Here is an 18,295-nt window from a genome sequence, read left to right on the forward strand (position 1 = left end):
TTTAGCTGAAGAAAATAGCTGCTGAAACAGGCCTTTCATGTCTAGCACTTGATCCCTTACTTTCTTGACGTGAAATAACAGAGGTAGATTGTTTTTATTTTTGCCATTCTGCCTTTCGTTGTTTACTTCTTTGATCTTCAAATAGCTCCATTTAAAGGAAAAGAATCATTATTTTGTTTTCCAAAAAGCCTCAGATGTGTTACTTGTGCTGATGGCGGTTCTAGGCCCTGAGCAGAAGGACTGCAGTGATCTCAGCTGTGGCAGTGCAGGCTCTGGTGCTCAGCTCCTCATCCCCTGAGCAGCAGCATCTGCCCTCTGGCCCTGGAAACATTCTCATTGCACAGACCCAGCTCATTCCTGAGTGCTTTGTGAGGATTCAATTATTCCTCCTTCCCTTTCCTGTCAGCTTCTCTTCCCTGTATCTCTTCTCTATTCTTTTAAACAAATAGAAAACAACCACTGTGCAAATACGCTCTTTCCAACTCAACCAAGCTTCACGCAGCTTTCTTTCAAAGCGCCAACACTGTCACTGTGCAATGATTCACACTTGCTGACTCCCAAGAAAACCTCACTCCCATGCAACCTTTTGGGTTGTTCCTCACGTATTCAAATCATCTGCTTTGGCTGTACTTCTGTTAATGCAATTACATTTTCCAATCTTTTGTCCTTTTCTCCCCCTCCACTTTCCACCTTGCTGTGCTTTTTTTCCCCATCAGTTAATCATTGGCTCCTCTATCTGGACGATTTTTTGGCATGTCTGATACCTTCAGATTTTGATCCCAATCAGCTGGGATACATTTTTCCCTTGCATAAATTCTCTGAACCAGGTAAAACAAATTCAGAGAACTGAAAGATGATTTACAACACTATTCTTTCTGCAGAGGATTTCTCCCTTCTTGAGAATCACTTTGTTCCCACGGTGTTTCTTTTAAAGTTAAGCAGCAAAGTCTTGAGGCAACAGCAGCCCATTGCTTTCCAGATGAACTCTTCTTTTTTTCTTCTTTTACAATTTCGTATCCCTGTCAATAGGTGGAAATTTTCACAGTCTGTCTTTGTGTCTGTTATGTAGCCCAGGAAGTGGCAATAACAGCCTACGCTGCCAATTTCTAGGACAGCTCACACTAAATAACTTCACAATTAAAGTGTTTATATACTACAGCACCTTTCCTCCCTGCTTGGTTTGGGAAATTTCATCAATGAACTGTTCTCTCATTGATTTCTTTTTCTGTACCTCCCTAGTGCTGCCCTGCAGTTCAGGCTCTTAAGATTGCTCCTTGCTCTGCTCTAACACAGCTCAGTGATTCTTTCACCGTTAGCCCTGAGTTGCCTCCTAAAGGTGCCAGCTCAAGCCCTCTACCTCAGTATCAGACAGCTCAACTCATCTTTTGTTGTGTCTTCTTTTCTTGCCTTTGCTCTTCCTTAAGTCTTCATTTTAGTCTCCAGCCAACCAAAATTGTGAGCTTGAAACACTCTTTTCATAAAATGCTTTCAGTTTTCAGAAATCTTTGGCGGCAAGTGAAGCAGAAGTGAAGTGAGTTCACTTTGCTGTACAAAGCTAAACAGAAAATAAATAGCTTAAATAGCTAAACAAAAATAGCTGTTCTCTGAGCCAAACCTCATTTTAACATTGCATCCTTAAGTCTAGTAGAATGCTTAAGAGTGATTTCAGACAAGGAGAAATTAGCCAGCTGTTCATGGGAAAAAGTGAAGCCAGCACTATCTGACTGGGTTGTCAAGTATACAAAGAAAACAAACAGAAAACATTGTGCTTCTAACACTGATCATTTTTTGGTACTCAAAATACTGTTCGTGATGGCCACGTTCCTCCATGTGAAAGACGGCTCAGCGGGAAGCTGTTGTCAGATGGAAACTGCACAATGCGGAATGATCCAGGCAGAATCACTCCTCTACCTCTGGGATGCTCTCAATTGCCAGAAAAAGCTGCATTATCGCTTGCTTTTATTTCAAAGAGCTCAAATACTTAAAGACAGGGAGGAGATCAAGGGAGACAGGGCATAATTACATTCTTGTTTCTCATATCATTAAATACGAACAAAGGAACTACAATGCATGTCCCTTGCACTCCCATTCTCCTGTAAACACAGAGGAAGAGCCAAACTTTGCCACTAATTTTGCTGTTTCATTGACAAATCAGTGTTGTGTACATTGAAGATTGCTGTGGGGGACACGGGAAATGAACTCTACAAAACCTGAAGGACTTGACCCACAGGGTGCTTATTTGAAGAGCAAACACTAAACAATCTGTTAGGTTTCTCTAAGCCATAGGATAGATCTAGGTTGTATCTTTTCCAAATGGTTTACATTAGCTGTGACTCAGGCAAGTCACCTTTAAAAGGGTGTGAATAAAGATAAGAAACAGCCTTTTTTTGTATGCGCGTTGCCTCTAGTTTCTTGCTGACTGCAAATTAAACATCAGGGAATTGACATCACTGCAGTGCACTTGAAAGGGAACTCCCTTGCTAACAGTAGATAAAGTGGAGGAGCATCAGCGTGGGGACAAAGCAGCTTTGAGGTGACATTAGAATCAAGAACACATGCATCTGAGATGCATTACTAGCATTACTAGCTTAGGGAGCAGTCATTTTTCAGTGCCCTGAGGAGAACAAAAGACAAGTCTCCTCTCTGAGGCTTTCTAAGTTTAGGAATGTGGCACAAGGAAGATGAATATCCCAGACAGGTGGGAGTACACGGAGTCAATCAGGCTTGTCAGTCTCTGAAGGTGCTTCAGGAGAAGCACTGACCAGCTGCAATGGGGAGAAATGGCTGTCTGGAATGGTGATGGTGGACAACTCCGGATAAAAGGCTGCTGACAGACTGTGAACGACCAGCTGAACAGAGGTCATGAAGGATCTTCATATGAAATGTGTTTGATGCAGAAAGAGAAGAGAGAAGACAGAAAATCACTGCAAAGTACATGAAATGATGGGCCAGAAAAATGAACTTTGTGGTAGAGTTTATTTAGGACAAGAGTGAAACAAGTTTGCATTCACAGAAACTAAAAAGCTGTTATGGCTGAGCCAGAGAAGGCTCACAAAAGAGGGGACTATGTGATTCAGCTGGATAAGTAAAGGTTGGATCTTTCCTGTATGTGAAAGGAAAATGTGAATCCCAAAGCTACTGATGCAATTACCAGAGTCACTGAGAAAAAACAGCAAGAGGTCAGGGAAAGCTGCACCCTTTCAAGGCTAAATGATGCAAAACCACAATCACTGAGAAACACTTCTCACAGTTCAGGATGCCTTTGTAAACACTATTAAGCATAGTTTTCATTGTGAGAATAGGGACGGTTAATGTATTGCAGAAAACGTACAAAGAGGGCTGCAGAGGTTAAAGCTAAATGTCAGAAACACAAGGCTACATCAAGCAGGAAGGCTGCAATGATAAATACAGAAAGCGTTTACTTTAAAGCATGTAAGTTAATACAGCTGAGACTTTATGCTACAGCATATAGTGATGTTTCTAGAAGCTAAAGGAAACACTAGAGCCCTTAAAGCAAGCTCTGCTCTTCTGCAAGAATCAGCACAAGGCTTAAAAGAACAACCAATCAAACAAATCAAACCCTAATCATAGCTAACACACACAAACAGGACACAGAGGCTTGTGTTCAAAATATGCTGTTTATTCAAAAGCTAATTACAGTAGACAAGAGGCTTTTCAATGCAACAACACGAAGGGAGAAAAGATTCTGACAAGAAAAGATAAGTGATAAGGAAATTACCTGTCTTTCTGTGCAAATTCTTCTGTCCTTTACCACCTTCTTGTTTTTCAAACCGCTGTTCAAATGCCATGGGTAACTGATGTCTGCACATCAGACTTTGAACCCTTTTATCTTGTTAGCAGTTACACAGGTGGCTACAGTGAAATCCACAGAATGAATTCTGGTGCTGATCACAGTTGTGATAAAGGACCTCTTAGCTCTTGGAAACCTGTCACCATTTTCCTACCAGTTGGGTCTGACTGCCGGGCTGCCTACCGTCACCTGGCTGGGAGGTTTTATGTCTAACAAGCTTAACAGAGATATTTGCCTTTATAAATCGATATTTAATCCTCTGCCTACAAGGCACTTTGCAGTGTTTATCCACCGTAATGCAATACTCGACTATTCTAGAATGAATGTACACGACTGCCTCCATTCATAGACATGTAGTGTAACAGGAGACATTGCTCTCCAATTATTTCTGATGTTGCAACACGTTTGCAGGTCCTGATTATATAAACCAAGACCGACGGCCTCAGCACTTGCTTCCTTCAGTTAATCCCCTCCTGCTGACATTGTCCTTCCTGCTGCCTTATCTTAACACACTAAACAGTAAGCACCTTTTAACAGTAGCCCTGTCTCACCATCTGCAAAGAAAAGCACACCAGTCTCCTCATCCAAAACCAGGCTGTGAACAGTCGCACAGAGGGGCCACCCACACCTGCTCACTGACCCTTCTCCCCTAAGGGCCGAGGCTGTCCCACCTTTTGGGGGTAACCGCCTTGAGACCATTTGATCTGGCAGCATCTGCCCACCTGGTGTCGCCGAGGCAACGTGGTTCCTGGGGGGGGTGATGTGTTGCTGCAGCAACGTGATGCTTCCAGCTGCAGCTGCTGCTGTCTTCTACAGACAGCATGGAGCCAGGATCTGGCCTTGCTGGCAGCACTGAGTGCCAAGGCTAAAAAGTTAGGGTGGCTGATGGATCATAACGAGGACAGATACAAATATGTATTTGTAATTCTCACTGTAAAGCAGTTTCAGATTGAAGCCTTTGTCAGAACCCACAGCTCTGAATGAAATCATTGTCACATTCCTTTACTGCTCATGATCACATAGAGGTAAACGATGAATACTCTGAGCAGAATACATTTTAATGATGCTTTCAGTCTTCTTCTGGACCCATTGATTCAGCAGGTAATTGTAGTACAGTTTCTCTGATAGTTGGGCTAATGTAACAAGTAATTAAGATAATAAACACTGAAAGGAAGAAGAGAGGAAATATTTGACACAGACCCACAGAAACTGATAAAAAGTACTTTTCCAGAAAGTGTTGAAAATACTTTATCTCCTTCCTCTGACCTTCACAGAAGAGATTAAAGGCTGATCCAGCTCTGTTTCAGCAGAATTTTCCCATTTCTGCAAGGCAAACTTCATTATTTGTACATCAGAAACTTCCTGTTGTGCCACATATCACCAAACCAAGAGAGAGCTCTTCTAGAGCTTAAGAGATACTGAGACAAGGCTGGCCAGAGGGCTAAACACAGAACCAGCCAGGAAACAATGGAGCCCACAAGTCCCTTAAAGCCACCCCATCAGTGCTGGCCAGGAGCTGCACCCAATGTGCACCCTGGACTTGTCCTACTTTGCTCCTGAAGCTGCACCACTAGAGAAAGAGGTTTCTTCTTTTTTTAATTAACTGAAATGTTCAGATCACTTTCCTTGATAGATGATTTATTTCCAAATCCAGCTGGCTCCAACAGGGCTGCTGCACTACCCTTAATGATTTGGAAGCAGTGTTAATGGCTGTCACCTGCTACGCCTCAGACTGTCAATAAAGATGAATTAACCACCAAGTTTTGTTGGTTGAAAGACTGGAAGACTTTCCTATCACAGCCTGTCAGGGCACTCAAGCTTCTAGAGGGCTGAATACTGATTCACAATTGCTGTACGCTCTGAGATAACAGACTAAAAGTACTTTGCAGATGTCCACTGTAGAACTTTAAAAAGGATCATGTTTTTATGGATTTCTGGAGAAATTCAGAACACAAATATATGGATGTCACTGCATAACACAGAATGTTAAGTGTAGGAGGATTCCTGTGTTTTCCCCGTTGGTATCACCTCCTGGTTGACCTGGTATTGTTAATACTACGTCTCAATAGCTACACATGGAGAAATTGTTAAAAGTTTAGAGATAAATACTGCCAGTATGGCTGTGAGTAATCTAAAGATCTTTCTGCATGGACGCTAGATGTCAATGCAGAGACACAGCAAATCAGATTTAACAAAGGACTGTGTCGTTGCATTCCCTAAAACCAAATTCTTCTTTTCATCTTTTTCAAACACAGCTCTTTTGGGTTGGAAGCCTCGGGAATGAGAATCAGGAAAAGATGCAGGAGAGGCATTCTACAAGCAACACCCATCAAATGAGCTTCTGCTACAGGCAGGATTTGACTGCAATCATTGAAGCAGCATTTCCAGCCCTATAAACCAATCAGTTTTTTGCTGAGGTTCACAATAAGGAGTTTAACATGGTGAAGCAGCTTTATAGTCTGAGTTCACCTGCTCCTTTAATGCAGACATTGAAAATGCAGTGAAACATCAAATACATTTTTAAAACACAAGAATCTAAATTGGAAAAAAACAACAGCCTAGAAGGGAGATGTTTCACATTCCCATTATCTTCCCTGGAGACGTATAATCCTCTATTACCATTTTTATAATGTATGCTCAAGCACGGTGTGTGAAGAACAATAGATAAATGCGATTGGAATTGCTTCCTAATTTTCTCTAAAATTAGGGGTGAATGGAGCTCTGGAGCACTGGTTAACTAACCTGCATGCTGTGCTATGAGTTTAATTAAAATACGTGCTAATGTGTAATAGGGCTTGTAAAAGCATTTTCAGAGTAAAATATAAAATGCTAGGGATCTGGTGGATAAAGCCTCATTTATTACTGTTGTAACTTACATTTAATACAGCAATTTTAATACCTGGAATTAGTCAATTTGCTGTACTGAGCTGGAAGGATGGATAAAATGCACCCTGCGTGTACTGTGCAACATAATACTACACCATCTTCACATACTGCAATTGTACGCATGGTGAAGGTCTGTGGGCACAAAATAAGGGTAACAGTGATATTTGTTAATTGCTTTCCTCTTGTAGACAACACAAAATGAGGCCAAAGAGCAGAGGTGTTGTGACTCCTAACTGGAGAAGCGATCAAGTGCTGAAAGAAGGGGGAAAGAGCCTCAGGTTCATCCTGAATGAAGGCTCACTCTGCCACATAAGAGCAGCTAAGCAGGAGGGGTGAGGGATAGACTATGTGTTTTGGGGTCTACCTGGCAGATGCTTCTCCTACATTGATCCTTTGAGAGCTATCAATGAATGCAGCACAACGTCTTCCCAAGAATGGTTCAAATATCATAGAATCATAGAATTACCCAGGTTGGAAAAGACCTTGAAGATCATCAAGTCCAACTGCAGCCTAACCATAGTACCCTAACTCTAACAACCCTCTGCTAAATCATATCCCTGAGCACCACATCCAAACAGCTCTTAAACACATCCAGGGATGGCGATTCAATCACCTGCCTGGGGAGCCGATTCCAGTACTTACCTTGTTTAATGTTTAATATGTTTGATTAAAGTTAGTAGCAAAGGAGTACATTTTAGCTGAAACAAATATTTACGTACGCTTATTCCAAAGGCTGGGTTTCTTTTCTCCTGCCTTGATACTCGTGATAGACAGTTTAGTCTCATTTATTTGACTACACAGTACTCATTCTACTCACTTTAGAAGCCAACAAGAAAAAAATGTGCATTGAATCTTGCTTACTGCCACAAGCAAACTGGCTCACTAGAGTATCAGAGCTCTGGGTTCTTAGGTTTAATACTTTCCTAAGAACAAAACCAAACAGACACAGGAGAAGCTGTTTTTACTTTGCACTGTTTTGAAGGATCTTTGCATCCTGGTAGCTAAGCCCAGGATTGCTCTTCTGTTAGCATTAGGTCCTGTGCTAAATGACAGCTCAGAAGTATTGTGTACGTTATACACAAATAATGTACACACACATTTACAGTGATGGGAGAAAGCAGGAGGTAGAGCACTTAAAAAACAACAACCAAACAGCCAAGGTTTGAATATAAAACATAGCATTTTATAAAACATTGTTTTTTTTATAGGTTGATAAACCACTTGAGAAACATACCAAAATAAGAGGGAATTTTACTGGTTTTTTATGCCTGAAATTAGGGATACCTACAATATATTATGATGTAGCATCATCCTCCTACCCCCAGCCACCCAAAAAAGAGAAAAAAACACCCCAAGCAATAAAAACAATTAAATGTATTGGAGAGGACAGGAAGGCACCATTTTTCTGCCATGAAAAGCATTGGTGAGTCCAGATTTTGAGATGTTAAGACCAGAGTGTGTGCATGCAAAGCACACTAAAATTTGAGCAGATACAGAGGAAAAGTATTTATTGTGATTGTGGGGATGAAGCAGGATGGCTTTGGAGGAGGGACCAGCAAGATTTCAATGCCTTAATTTGGAGAAGGCTGAAGAAAGATAAACTCAAGGTTTACAAAATCACTAAGTAGCCAATAAAACAGGCAGAGCAGCATTAGGCAGGAAATCTTGCAATGCTTGTACTAACAGGCGTTTGGTAAATTTGGGAAGAGTGATTTAAAACTTATTAAAAAGAGATGATTATATATGTGCCTAGTTACTTCTAGGACTTGCTAATGAATGGCAGTGGTATGGGACAAAGCACAAAAATGACACGTATGGTATTAAGATGGTCTGAGCTCTGACTAGAGTGATTCATAGAGCTTGAAGCGGGTCAATCCAAAGGTACTGCAGACCTCATAACCCATCCCAATAACGGTCAGTCAGAGATGACTGGAAAGAGACCATGATGGGTAACTACAGATGATCCTTCCTACCACCTAAAAGTAACAAATAATTGGAAATCAAACCGACCACTGAATTTAAAGCCAGAGCTGACCCTATTCCTCATCACTTTTTCTGTCAAAAGCCTCCCTTGACAATGAACTCCACAATTCAGCAGACCAAGGACAAGACTTCATTCTCTATAAGGCCCTAAACCTGGCTTTTGCTGAGGACTGCTTTGGAACATACCCAGTCTGATAGAACTTCCTAGTGTGTCACCTACAACATGCAAAAGCTACATTCATGCTAATAAATCCAGCTTCCCTTGAACAAGAAATTACATTTTCTAATGCCAACCATCAGAACATTTAGTGTGTTCTTGCATTATCCTTGTGCTGAATTTCTAGTAGGGGAATTTGAAGGCATGTATAATTAATCCAAGATGTACAGATGTTTATGTAGTGTCTGAGTTCTGCTTAGTGTTGAAAGGTTTGAGAGAAGTAAATTATTACTTGCCATAAAGGGATTTATTTTACTTTTCTAGAGCCAGTCTGGAGGGTTCATTTGATCATTTCCTTAGTGCAGAATTTCAGAGATTACTCTGCTTTTACACTCTCAACTTTGCTGCTCCTGTTGGTATGACAAGCACTGAAGCTCCACCACTGCACGTATCAAAGCCATGTAAGACCAGGAAAACTGAAAGAAAGAGATCTTGAAATGTAGCAGCATTGATGCAGTATAAATATAGGAATAGAATCACAGAATCAAAATATCCCAAGTTGGCTGCTTCTCAGATACTAACAAAGTAGCAGTACTAAATATGATTCTAAATATACACATGTATTTTTGGTAGGAACACTGGAGATCAGCTTCATCAATTACAGAATTCTTTCTCATTCCATGCTAAGAGCTGAATAAACTACAAAGCCAGTGGAAGGGAATTGCACTGGTCATACTATACAAATTGAAGATGTTATTATAAAGAGGGTCATACTATGATTGCGAGTGCGTTTCCTAATTTATTTTCTAACATTCATTTTATGCAGATGCTTATTACAGTAATGATTAAAACAAGGAATGCCAATTTAGAATGAAAGAAAGCTTAATATGAGCTATATGCATGCACAGCAGGCAGCATTACAATTAACTTGTTCACAAACAAATCTCTTGCCTTTAAGTGCCATCAGTTCAGATCCTCACCAGAAGAAAAAAGAACACATATAAAGAAATAGGATAAACTGTGGCCTCAACCAGCTTGAAACTGCTTCAGGTGACCTTGATGCTTTATATTTTGTCCACCGACCTTCAGAAGGAGCCTAACAGACATCTACTGTTTCCATTCCGCTGAAGCTGATTAGTTGTATGTGGACATATAAATATCAGCAGGCTAACACAATGTAGCTCTTCAGGGACATAACAATATTTACTGGCAGCACATTTTTTCATGTAAATAACCAGATTTACACACACAGGCACAAATGAGAGAGAATGATCAACAAATGCTAGGAGCTCACACAGCAGCTGACTAATGCCAAAAGCAGGGAACTGCCACGTGACTGGCCTTTGTGTGAGAGTGGGAAAGAAAAATAATCATATTCCCTTCAAATTACATGTTCTTTCTTCCTTACTCGCCAATGCTTTGTATTTCTTACAGCATTCATTCATTTTTACAGTGTTTTTAAGCTTCCGATGCACTGAGCGGTTGCAATGTGCTGCTGTATTGTTTGCACCTGTCAGAGATAGAATATGGTAACAGTGACAAATGGCAAATTGTATTTCTTGCAAAGGGACATAACTGCTGTGGCAACCACAATAGGTATTAGGAGAAGCAGCTTCATACAAAACCTCCTGATAAACCAGTGTGACAAATCCACCTCCTGTGCTTGGTTTTAATTCATTCATTTTATATGGATACGTGAGGTGATCTTTCTGGCATAAAAGCACAGGCGACATATTACAAAGAAAACCTTTTAACAGAGGCTGGGTGCTGTAATAAGAGCCACAAGATCTGCAATTGACCTCCCTCACAAGGCAGAAGCACTGAGTTGTGGTGGTCTTGGATCCTCAGTTGTGCTCTTTGTGCAACAGTGATGGAGAGAAAATCCTTGCATGGGCTTGTGGTAGAACCATGTGGATAAGCAGGGGAATCTTTTTGCCCATAAGCAAACAAAACCAAATCACAATAAAAAGCCTCAGAAAATCTGGGGCTTCCAAGTGAAATCCGTATTTTGTGTCCAAGCCAATTCCTGCCCTTTTATTGTTGAAACAAAGGAAGAATAAAATAAAAATATTTACATTGACAACATGCAGTGGCGTCACTGAGCCTGCATCCCTGTCATCCCCCTCATGTTTGCACAGGCCTCTTTTCTTCCAAGACCAGCTTTCCAATAACATCAGACCATAAGGGCTCCACGCCACGCACCCAGTCGCCTTCCTGTAGGCACATTAGCAAACAGCAGCACCACATGGCAGGTTTTGTACAGCACAAGAGAAAACTGGACTAAAACACATTTAGCAGCAACACAGGAATAGGCATCTCCAAAGCTCATGGATGTAAGGGATTAATGACGTGTTTCACCTTTCCACAAGCCTACATCTTTAGTGCTCTCAGGCGCTCTGTGTTCAGTAGGTGATGATGTTGTGTGTTTAACCAAAGGGCACAAAGACTTGAGCTCACTGGTTGTATGAGTGCCTCAGTTCTGCTGGGAAACCAGAGGACCTCGATGCCCTTCCAGCCAAGGTGTGGTAACCAGCCCACAGTGTGGGGTTAGCATCAGGTCCCTGCCAACTCAATGTGTCCTGTGCTTCCATGAAAGCCTCCTGTTCCCCTCCTGCCATACACACCTCTGTGATCACAGACCAGCAGCTCAGCAGAACCAGATACAACTGCTGGATGGGGTCACTAACCTGGAAGAAGTGCTGACCGCCTGCCCTGCTGCCATACACTGCCATATACTGCCATACACTGCCATATACTGCCATACACTGCCATACACTGCCATACACTGCCATACACTGCCATACACTGCCCTGCTGCCATACACTGCCATACACTGCCATACACTGCCATACACCGCCATACACTGCCATACACTGCCCTGCTGCCATACACTGCCATACACTCAGCGTCCTGGCTGACGAGAAGCAGGAGTTTCCACAGTCCCACAGTTCGTGCTTACTCTTTTACCACACAAAAACAGTCATTTCGTTCTAAAACTAACTTAAAGGTCAGATTTGCAAGCGTCACACCAGAACACTTTGAACCTCCAGGCTGCTGTTTGGCTTTCCAGCCCTTTTTGCTCACTAACAGGACCGGATCGGTTTCTCCATGAGGTAGCACATGTGCTCAAACACCTCTCGCTGTCGGTATATCCCGGCTGTCGGTATCACGGCGCTCTCGGTCCGCTCACCGCTCACAGCCCCACACCGGGATGGATCCTCCCGCCTCCCCCTCAGCGCCCGCCGCGCATGCGCACCTCCATCCTGGCGCCCCGCCATCCTCGCTCCCGCTCCCTGCCGTCCTCTCCTCACGGTGACGCACGCGCTTTCCCGCTCGGCGCGTGCGCGGCGGTTGGCTCGTCGCCCGCTCCCGCGCGTGCGCAGTCCGGCAGCTCCCGGCCCGTCCTCCCCCCCCCACCTCCGAGCGGAGCGGAGCGGCGGGAGTCGGTCAGCGCCCGGAGGGAGGAGGCCCGAGCCCGGCACCGGTACAGCCGCCCGCGGGGCGGGGAGGAGGAGGAGGAGGAGAGGAGGCGGCGGTGGGCTCCTCCTCGGTCCCGCCGGCACCATGAGCATCGAGATCCCGCCGGGCCTCACCGAGCTGCTGCAGGGTTACACGGTGGAGGTGCTGCGGCACCGGCCGGCCGACCTGGTGGCTTTCGCCGCCGACTACTTCACCCGGCTGCGGGATGCCCGAGAGCAGGAGGCGAGCGGCGACGGCCGGATGGTGGTCAGCTTCGACGGGGAGCCCATGCAGACCGAGTCCAACGGCGACGAGGAGCCCGAGCGCGACGACGACGATTCCGACTCCGACTTCGAGCGTGAGTAGCGGCCGAGGGGACCCGGCCCTGAGCGCCCCGCGGTGTCCGGCTGCACTGCGCCTGCGGGGGAGCGGCGCCTCGGGGTGAATGGAGCGCGGTGCCAAGCATGTGATGGGGCAGATCATGTGTTGCTGTGCCGGCTGCTCTGCGCCCAGCCCGGCCGTTCTGTCTCGAACCGGAGCGGGGAAGCGTTCTGCTGGGTGGGCAACTTCTCCCGGTGCCGCTCGGTAGCGAGAATGGATCCCACTCATTTTGTACCGTGGCTCTCTGAGACGCTCCCCCGGTCCGCACAATGAAACGCCTCCCGTGCCGTGCTGTCACAGCGCGCTGCCTTGTGCAGCACACGGCATTTACACTTTGGACAATATTTGAGCTCCAGCGTGAGAACTTGCTTTAATTTTTTATGAATGGCACTTGTGGGCACATGTAGAGTTTGGGACCCGTGATTATTGCAAGCTCAGAATATTCTCTTTATTAGACAAGGTCGACAAAAGGGAGAGGGAAGGATGAGAGAGCCCCTGTCTATCTGTCAGTCTTCTCGTTTGGAGGTCTTATGCCCTTGACCTACAATGTGAGTAAAGGTTTCTGTGCTGTCTTCTTGGTGATGATTTTCTTAATGCAGCTCTGCAGCTCTATTTCTCCATCAGCTCGTCTCATTTCAGGGTTTGAAATATCTCCTGAGAATTAAGTGTGAAGTTTTCCTGGTGAATGCTGACAGCTGCAGTCCAGAAAGTTCTCTTATGTTAAATGTTTGCAGATGAAAAGCCGTGTGCCACCACAGATTTTACAGTTGTTCAAGTACAGCTTTGTGCGGTGAGGCTGCCTAGTAGAAAAGTGGTTCCTTTGCTTTGTGTTTCTGCTCATCCTCTTTCTGTCTCAGAGGAAAAAAGGAACAAGACGGCTCAGTGTCACTTGTGCTGGTCAGAGCCCTGGGGGCAGGCAGGGCTGTCACTGTCCTGCTTCTTATCTGAAAAAACGCTCTGTTCCTTGCTTACAGCTTCAGTGACCCAGGGGAGGAATAGTCCCGTGTTGTACTTGGTGGCAGGTGAGAGTCCCCCTGCGCAGTCAGGGAAACGATTCTTCCATTGTTTAACAGTGTGTGGGGCAGTCAGCCGTGGCTGTGTGTTCCTTCAGGTTTCTGTTATGAACGTTGCCATAGAAGATTTTGTTCACTGGAAAATGTTACAAGTTGAGGGTTGTGATATCTCTGTCCTTCATGAATTTTACAGGATAGGAAAATACTTCTGCATTACTGTGAGAGATCAGTGTACGTATTGACTGCTCGACATCAGATAATCTCTGTAGATAGAGAGAACACATACCCGGAGGAGTCTCAGATAATCCCTCTGGACAGCCTCTAATGCTGTGCATTTTTTCATCTTGGACAAGATAGGGCAGATTTGAATTAATTTCACCTCATTTTCCTAGGCCAACTCTCTCTATGCACCACTGAGTTGCAAAGATAAGTCAAACATAATATAAAAATGCTTCCATGGGTATTTTTAAGCATCACAAGGAAATTGGTTTTTTTATAAAGTATGCTAAGGAAATGTAGACCTTGTTTGAATGACTAACATAGCTGTGTTTGTTGGATCTATGAAAGAGGTCTGCACAAGTAGCATGGTTATCTTGTTTCTGCTTCTGGCCTGGTGAAATCTGTGTATCTTGATGTATTTGTATGCTTAGAGCTGGAGAATGTAGCAGATAAGTTATGTTTTGATTTCAGATGATAAGAAAAGGAAGAAATAAAAATCAGAGTAAACTCTGGGTTCAGTCTGTGAAGCACATGGCAGATGTCTTTGTGTTGTGTTGCTGTAGGGTTATCGGTGGTTCCCTTCCTGACATCGTGGCATTCCATCAGTAGAGCCGGTGACACCAACTGGACTGCAGAAGAGACCTCCATTGTCTCAGGGCACTTAAGCATAAATCTGGAGGTGATTTCTTGTTCTCTGAGACTCTTAGAAGTTTCATCTCTGATTTGAGCCCTTGAATATGTGAGTAAGAGGGTGTTAGGATGATGTGGCTGTTAAGCACAGTGGAGCATAAGGAACATGTGATGGTTGAGGGGAAAAAAAACATCTTCCAGAAGTATCTTTGGGGCTGTGGCAGAGTGTTGATGCATATGAAGCTTTCCTAAGAGCCTTCGTGTTTGGTCTAATTGCACAACTGAAAAGTCGATAGAAATGGGAGAAGATGTGAAGTAACAGCTTCAGAAATCAGGCCGAGAACATTGCCAAGGATTCTCAGAAAGTGCCCTTGACCATGGTGTAACCGGGAGTGTCTGAATGGTTCTCTTAAGACTGAAATGAAAGCTGCTTAACCTTGGCTTTGGGAAACCTGTTGTGAATAACCTGAGGGAAGTGAGGCAGCTCACTTTCCTGTTGCCTAAGGCAAGGTGTTGCACCAGTAACCTCCCATTTTATCTGCTTATTTTTGTTGGTTTATTTAAATTAACACCACAAACAACGCTGTATTTATTCCTGGAGATTTAGGCAAAACTATCAGTAGAACTGAAGTATCGAGAAGTCCAGGAATTGGACTCTGTGAGCCTTAGAGTTCCCTCCAACTCAGGATATTTTGTGGCTGCAACTTGAACAACAGACGTTATAATTAATTACAGTTATTTTACTGCAAGTTCCTTTTTTTTTTTTCCTTCCACATGTATCACCATGACATTGGAGCGTGCTTTTCAGCTACTTCCTTAGCAAAAGATAACACTCATATATTTGAGATTGGAGTGTTTTATGTATGCATATATACGTGTGTGGGTGCTTACTGTGCATATGTGTATAGGGTAAGGCATTTACTTTTTTGTACTCTCTGTTGTGTAGAAAAATGGTGCACATGATGCTGAGTGAGGAGGTCAAAAGATGCTGATTAGTCTTGCACTGGACTTTCAAATAACATTACAGAATTTGCTAAATGTCACCTTGAAAAGCATCAGTGGGATATGTGAGCAGAAGGGGCCCAGAAGAAAGTATAGGAGTGGCACTTTTGTGTCATTGGATCTTGTAAGTGATACTGAGTGAGGGTTCAATCCATCTTTGAAGTGTTGATCTTCTTAATTGCCAACAGAATTGCCTAATGTTAATCTTAAACAGTTTCGGATTTCTTGCTACTCTTCTTATTCGTGAGCATGGTTTGCTTTCTTACAGTGATCTTGGCTGGGTTATTTCAGGTGTTCCTGTGAGATACAGTCACCTGTACAGTGACAAGGTTTGAGGTTTTTCACAGTAGTTCCACCCCCTTCCTCTGTGATGTCAATGTACTGAACATAAAGCACAGCTGTATTGTCCTCGCTCTGTGTTCTTTGTCCTTAACATTAAAAGAGCCTTTCTCTGCAGACCATCTTCTTACAGTATTATGGCTTTGGATGATGCAAATTACTTCCATAGAATAGCTACTCTATTAAAAGTCCAGAGGGCTGAGGGGACACTTTGGTAGTTATTAGCGCTACATCTTCCCTTCTCCCCTTGAAATTTGACCAACTCTTGTTGATCCAGTTGTTGTTTGTAAATCAGCGAGTCTAGAACTTCAAAGAGGTGGAAGGAAGAAGGTTTAGTCTGTGATGTAACTGTTAAACCATTGAGTTTAACATACAAATAAATACATGTTCTTTCATCGTAACGTGTATAAAAAACGCGTGTGTGTAAACAAGTCTTGCAGTCTGAAGGTGTAGAAGTAATCTTACAGTTTTATTTTTCCTTTGGTCTCCATCAGTAACATTAAATCAAATATAAAGCAAAGCATTAGCAATGTATCCCTGTTGACAGTGCTTCAAAAGAAACATTTATGCATTCTGATTTCTGTTAGGTCCTGGCAGCCCAGTGTCTGGGTCTTGTTGAACAGAAAGTACCAAGTGAAAGGCTGCCATTGTGCAGCTGCTGCCCTTGGCCATGGCTTTGCTTTTACACAGCCAGTTCTAACTGACTTAAATCTGTAGGATTAAATAGAGCAACTACTGTTAGTACTAATGGGGCTTCACTCCCCCTATTTGTCTTGTTCACAAAGAGTAACTTTGAAGATAAACTAAGCATTAAAGAACAGTGATTACATTTTTCTTTAGTTATTTGGCCAAAATACGCAAATCTTTTATGTTTTTTCTTCATTTTGATTCTGTGTTAGCTTACTACAGGTTTGCTTTTCAGTGTTTGTTCTTAGATTGTACTTATTCTATTACAAGATTAGACTAGGACTTCTTTTTACCTAGGTGATGTAGCTCTTAGGAAGTCACCATTAGTATCTCAGGAGACCCATAGAAAGGTCTCCTCAATAATCTTCAGTATAGATAGAAAATTAATTACAATGAAATGTAGTATGTTTTTCTTACCTGAGAAGGTGAGAGAGCTGGAAGTACAAAGTGAATGGATTCAGGTTGCTTGCTGAGAAAGAGAGCTTTAAAGATGAACTGCATGAAACTGCAGTCATAGCAGAATACTGCTAAATGTGTGTTAATTTACAGTCATAAGGAGGAACTTATACTTGAGTTTTAAAATAGAAGTTCCTTGCAATTTTAGAACCACGTATTTGTGATGTTACGTGTACAACTCTGCCATCATCACCGTTATTCCTGTAGCATCTCTTAGAAAGTTATCAGAATCTATTGAGGAAGGTATGCTCTTATTCTAGCTTACTCTCAGTGCCTCAATGTACTGATACTTCTTTCCTTGAGTGCTCTTTATATTCTAAAATGTGAGGAATGAGGGTAAGCAATGCTTTTTTTCCCCTTGGTATTTCCTGAAAGGACTCCTGATACTTCTTAGAGCTGTGTAGAGCAATTGAATTCTAGACTCAGTTTCTGCTCTTGTAGTATCCTGCTGTTACTTTGGACAAATAGGAGCTGCATTACTTTGCTTGTCTCTGAAAAAAGCGTGAGTGAATATGAAGCAAGTGGCTGACTGGTCGTTCTAAATAATTGCTGGATTCTCAGAAGCTTCTGTTTCCTTGGTTAGGAAATTTACTATACAGGTAATTGTATGAAACTTGTAAATCACGATTCTTCTAATTGGTTCTAAAATTAGGCTTGGGAATGGAATGTATCACAGTACTAGATATCATTCCTTATAGTAACTTCTTAACCGTGCTCTTGTTTTCTCATTTAAAACAGCCACATTAGTGTGAGACAATTGTCAGTGTTGCAGAGTCCAATCTTCCCCTCCTACTAACACAGAAATGTAGTTGTACCCTTTTACATCTAATAGTACAATGGGGGGTTGTGGGGAAGAGGAGAAGGCAACAGAGAATAATCTCACTTCAAATTATTCACAAACCAGTCATTAAAAGACATTAATGTTGAACAAAGAGCAGTTACTCATTATTCAGATGAAGACTGGAATCGTAGCCAGGATGATCTGTGAATGTTTGTCACTGGCTTTAGTAATGTGCTCAAATTCATGAATGGTTGTAATTTTTTTTAATGAAAAAAGGAGGAGGCAATAGTAAATAGAACCCTAGCAACCTTATTTGATCCTCATTTAGTTCCTTATAGTAGCTCTAAGGTTTCTTTGGGTTCTTCTTGTAGCTTGCCTTGCATACACTACTGCACTTGCATCCTTGCGACCCATGGCTGGCTCTGTATCACTGCCCCACAGCACACAATGATTGCATGCTGCTTTTGGTACTTCACAATGTTCTTTGAGCT

At 42.9% G+C, this 18,295-nt stretch overlaps 1 protein-coding gene across 1 annotated transcript in view; it reads left to right on the plus strand.

The window, feature by feature from the left end:
• Nucleotides 1-12,224: 12,224 nt before the first annotated feature.
• The window catches only part of PRKAR2A (protein kinase cAMP-dependent type II regulatory subunit alpha), a 50,973-nt gene continuing 44,902 nt past the window's right edge, over nt 12,225-18,295 (plus strand). The window contains exon 1 of the mRNA XM_015874912.2: nt 12,225-12,654. Coding sequence (XP_015730398.1) covers nt 12,402-12,654 — 253 coding nt within the window. The 5' untranslated portion in view covers nt 12,225-12,401. The remainder of the gene's footprint in view (nt 12,655-18,295) is intronic.

The sequence above is a fragment of the Coturnix japonica genome, chromosome 12, assembly GCF_001577835.2.
Source record: "Coturnix japonica isolate 7356 chromosome 12, Coturnix japonica 2.1, whole genome shotgun sequence".
NCBI lineage: Eukaryota > Metazoa > Chordata > Aves > Galliformes > Phasianidae > Coturnix > Coturnix japonica.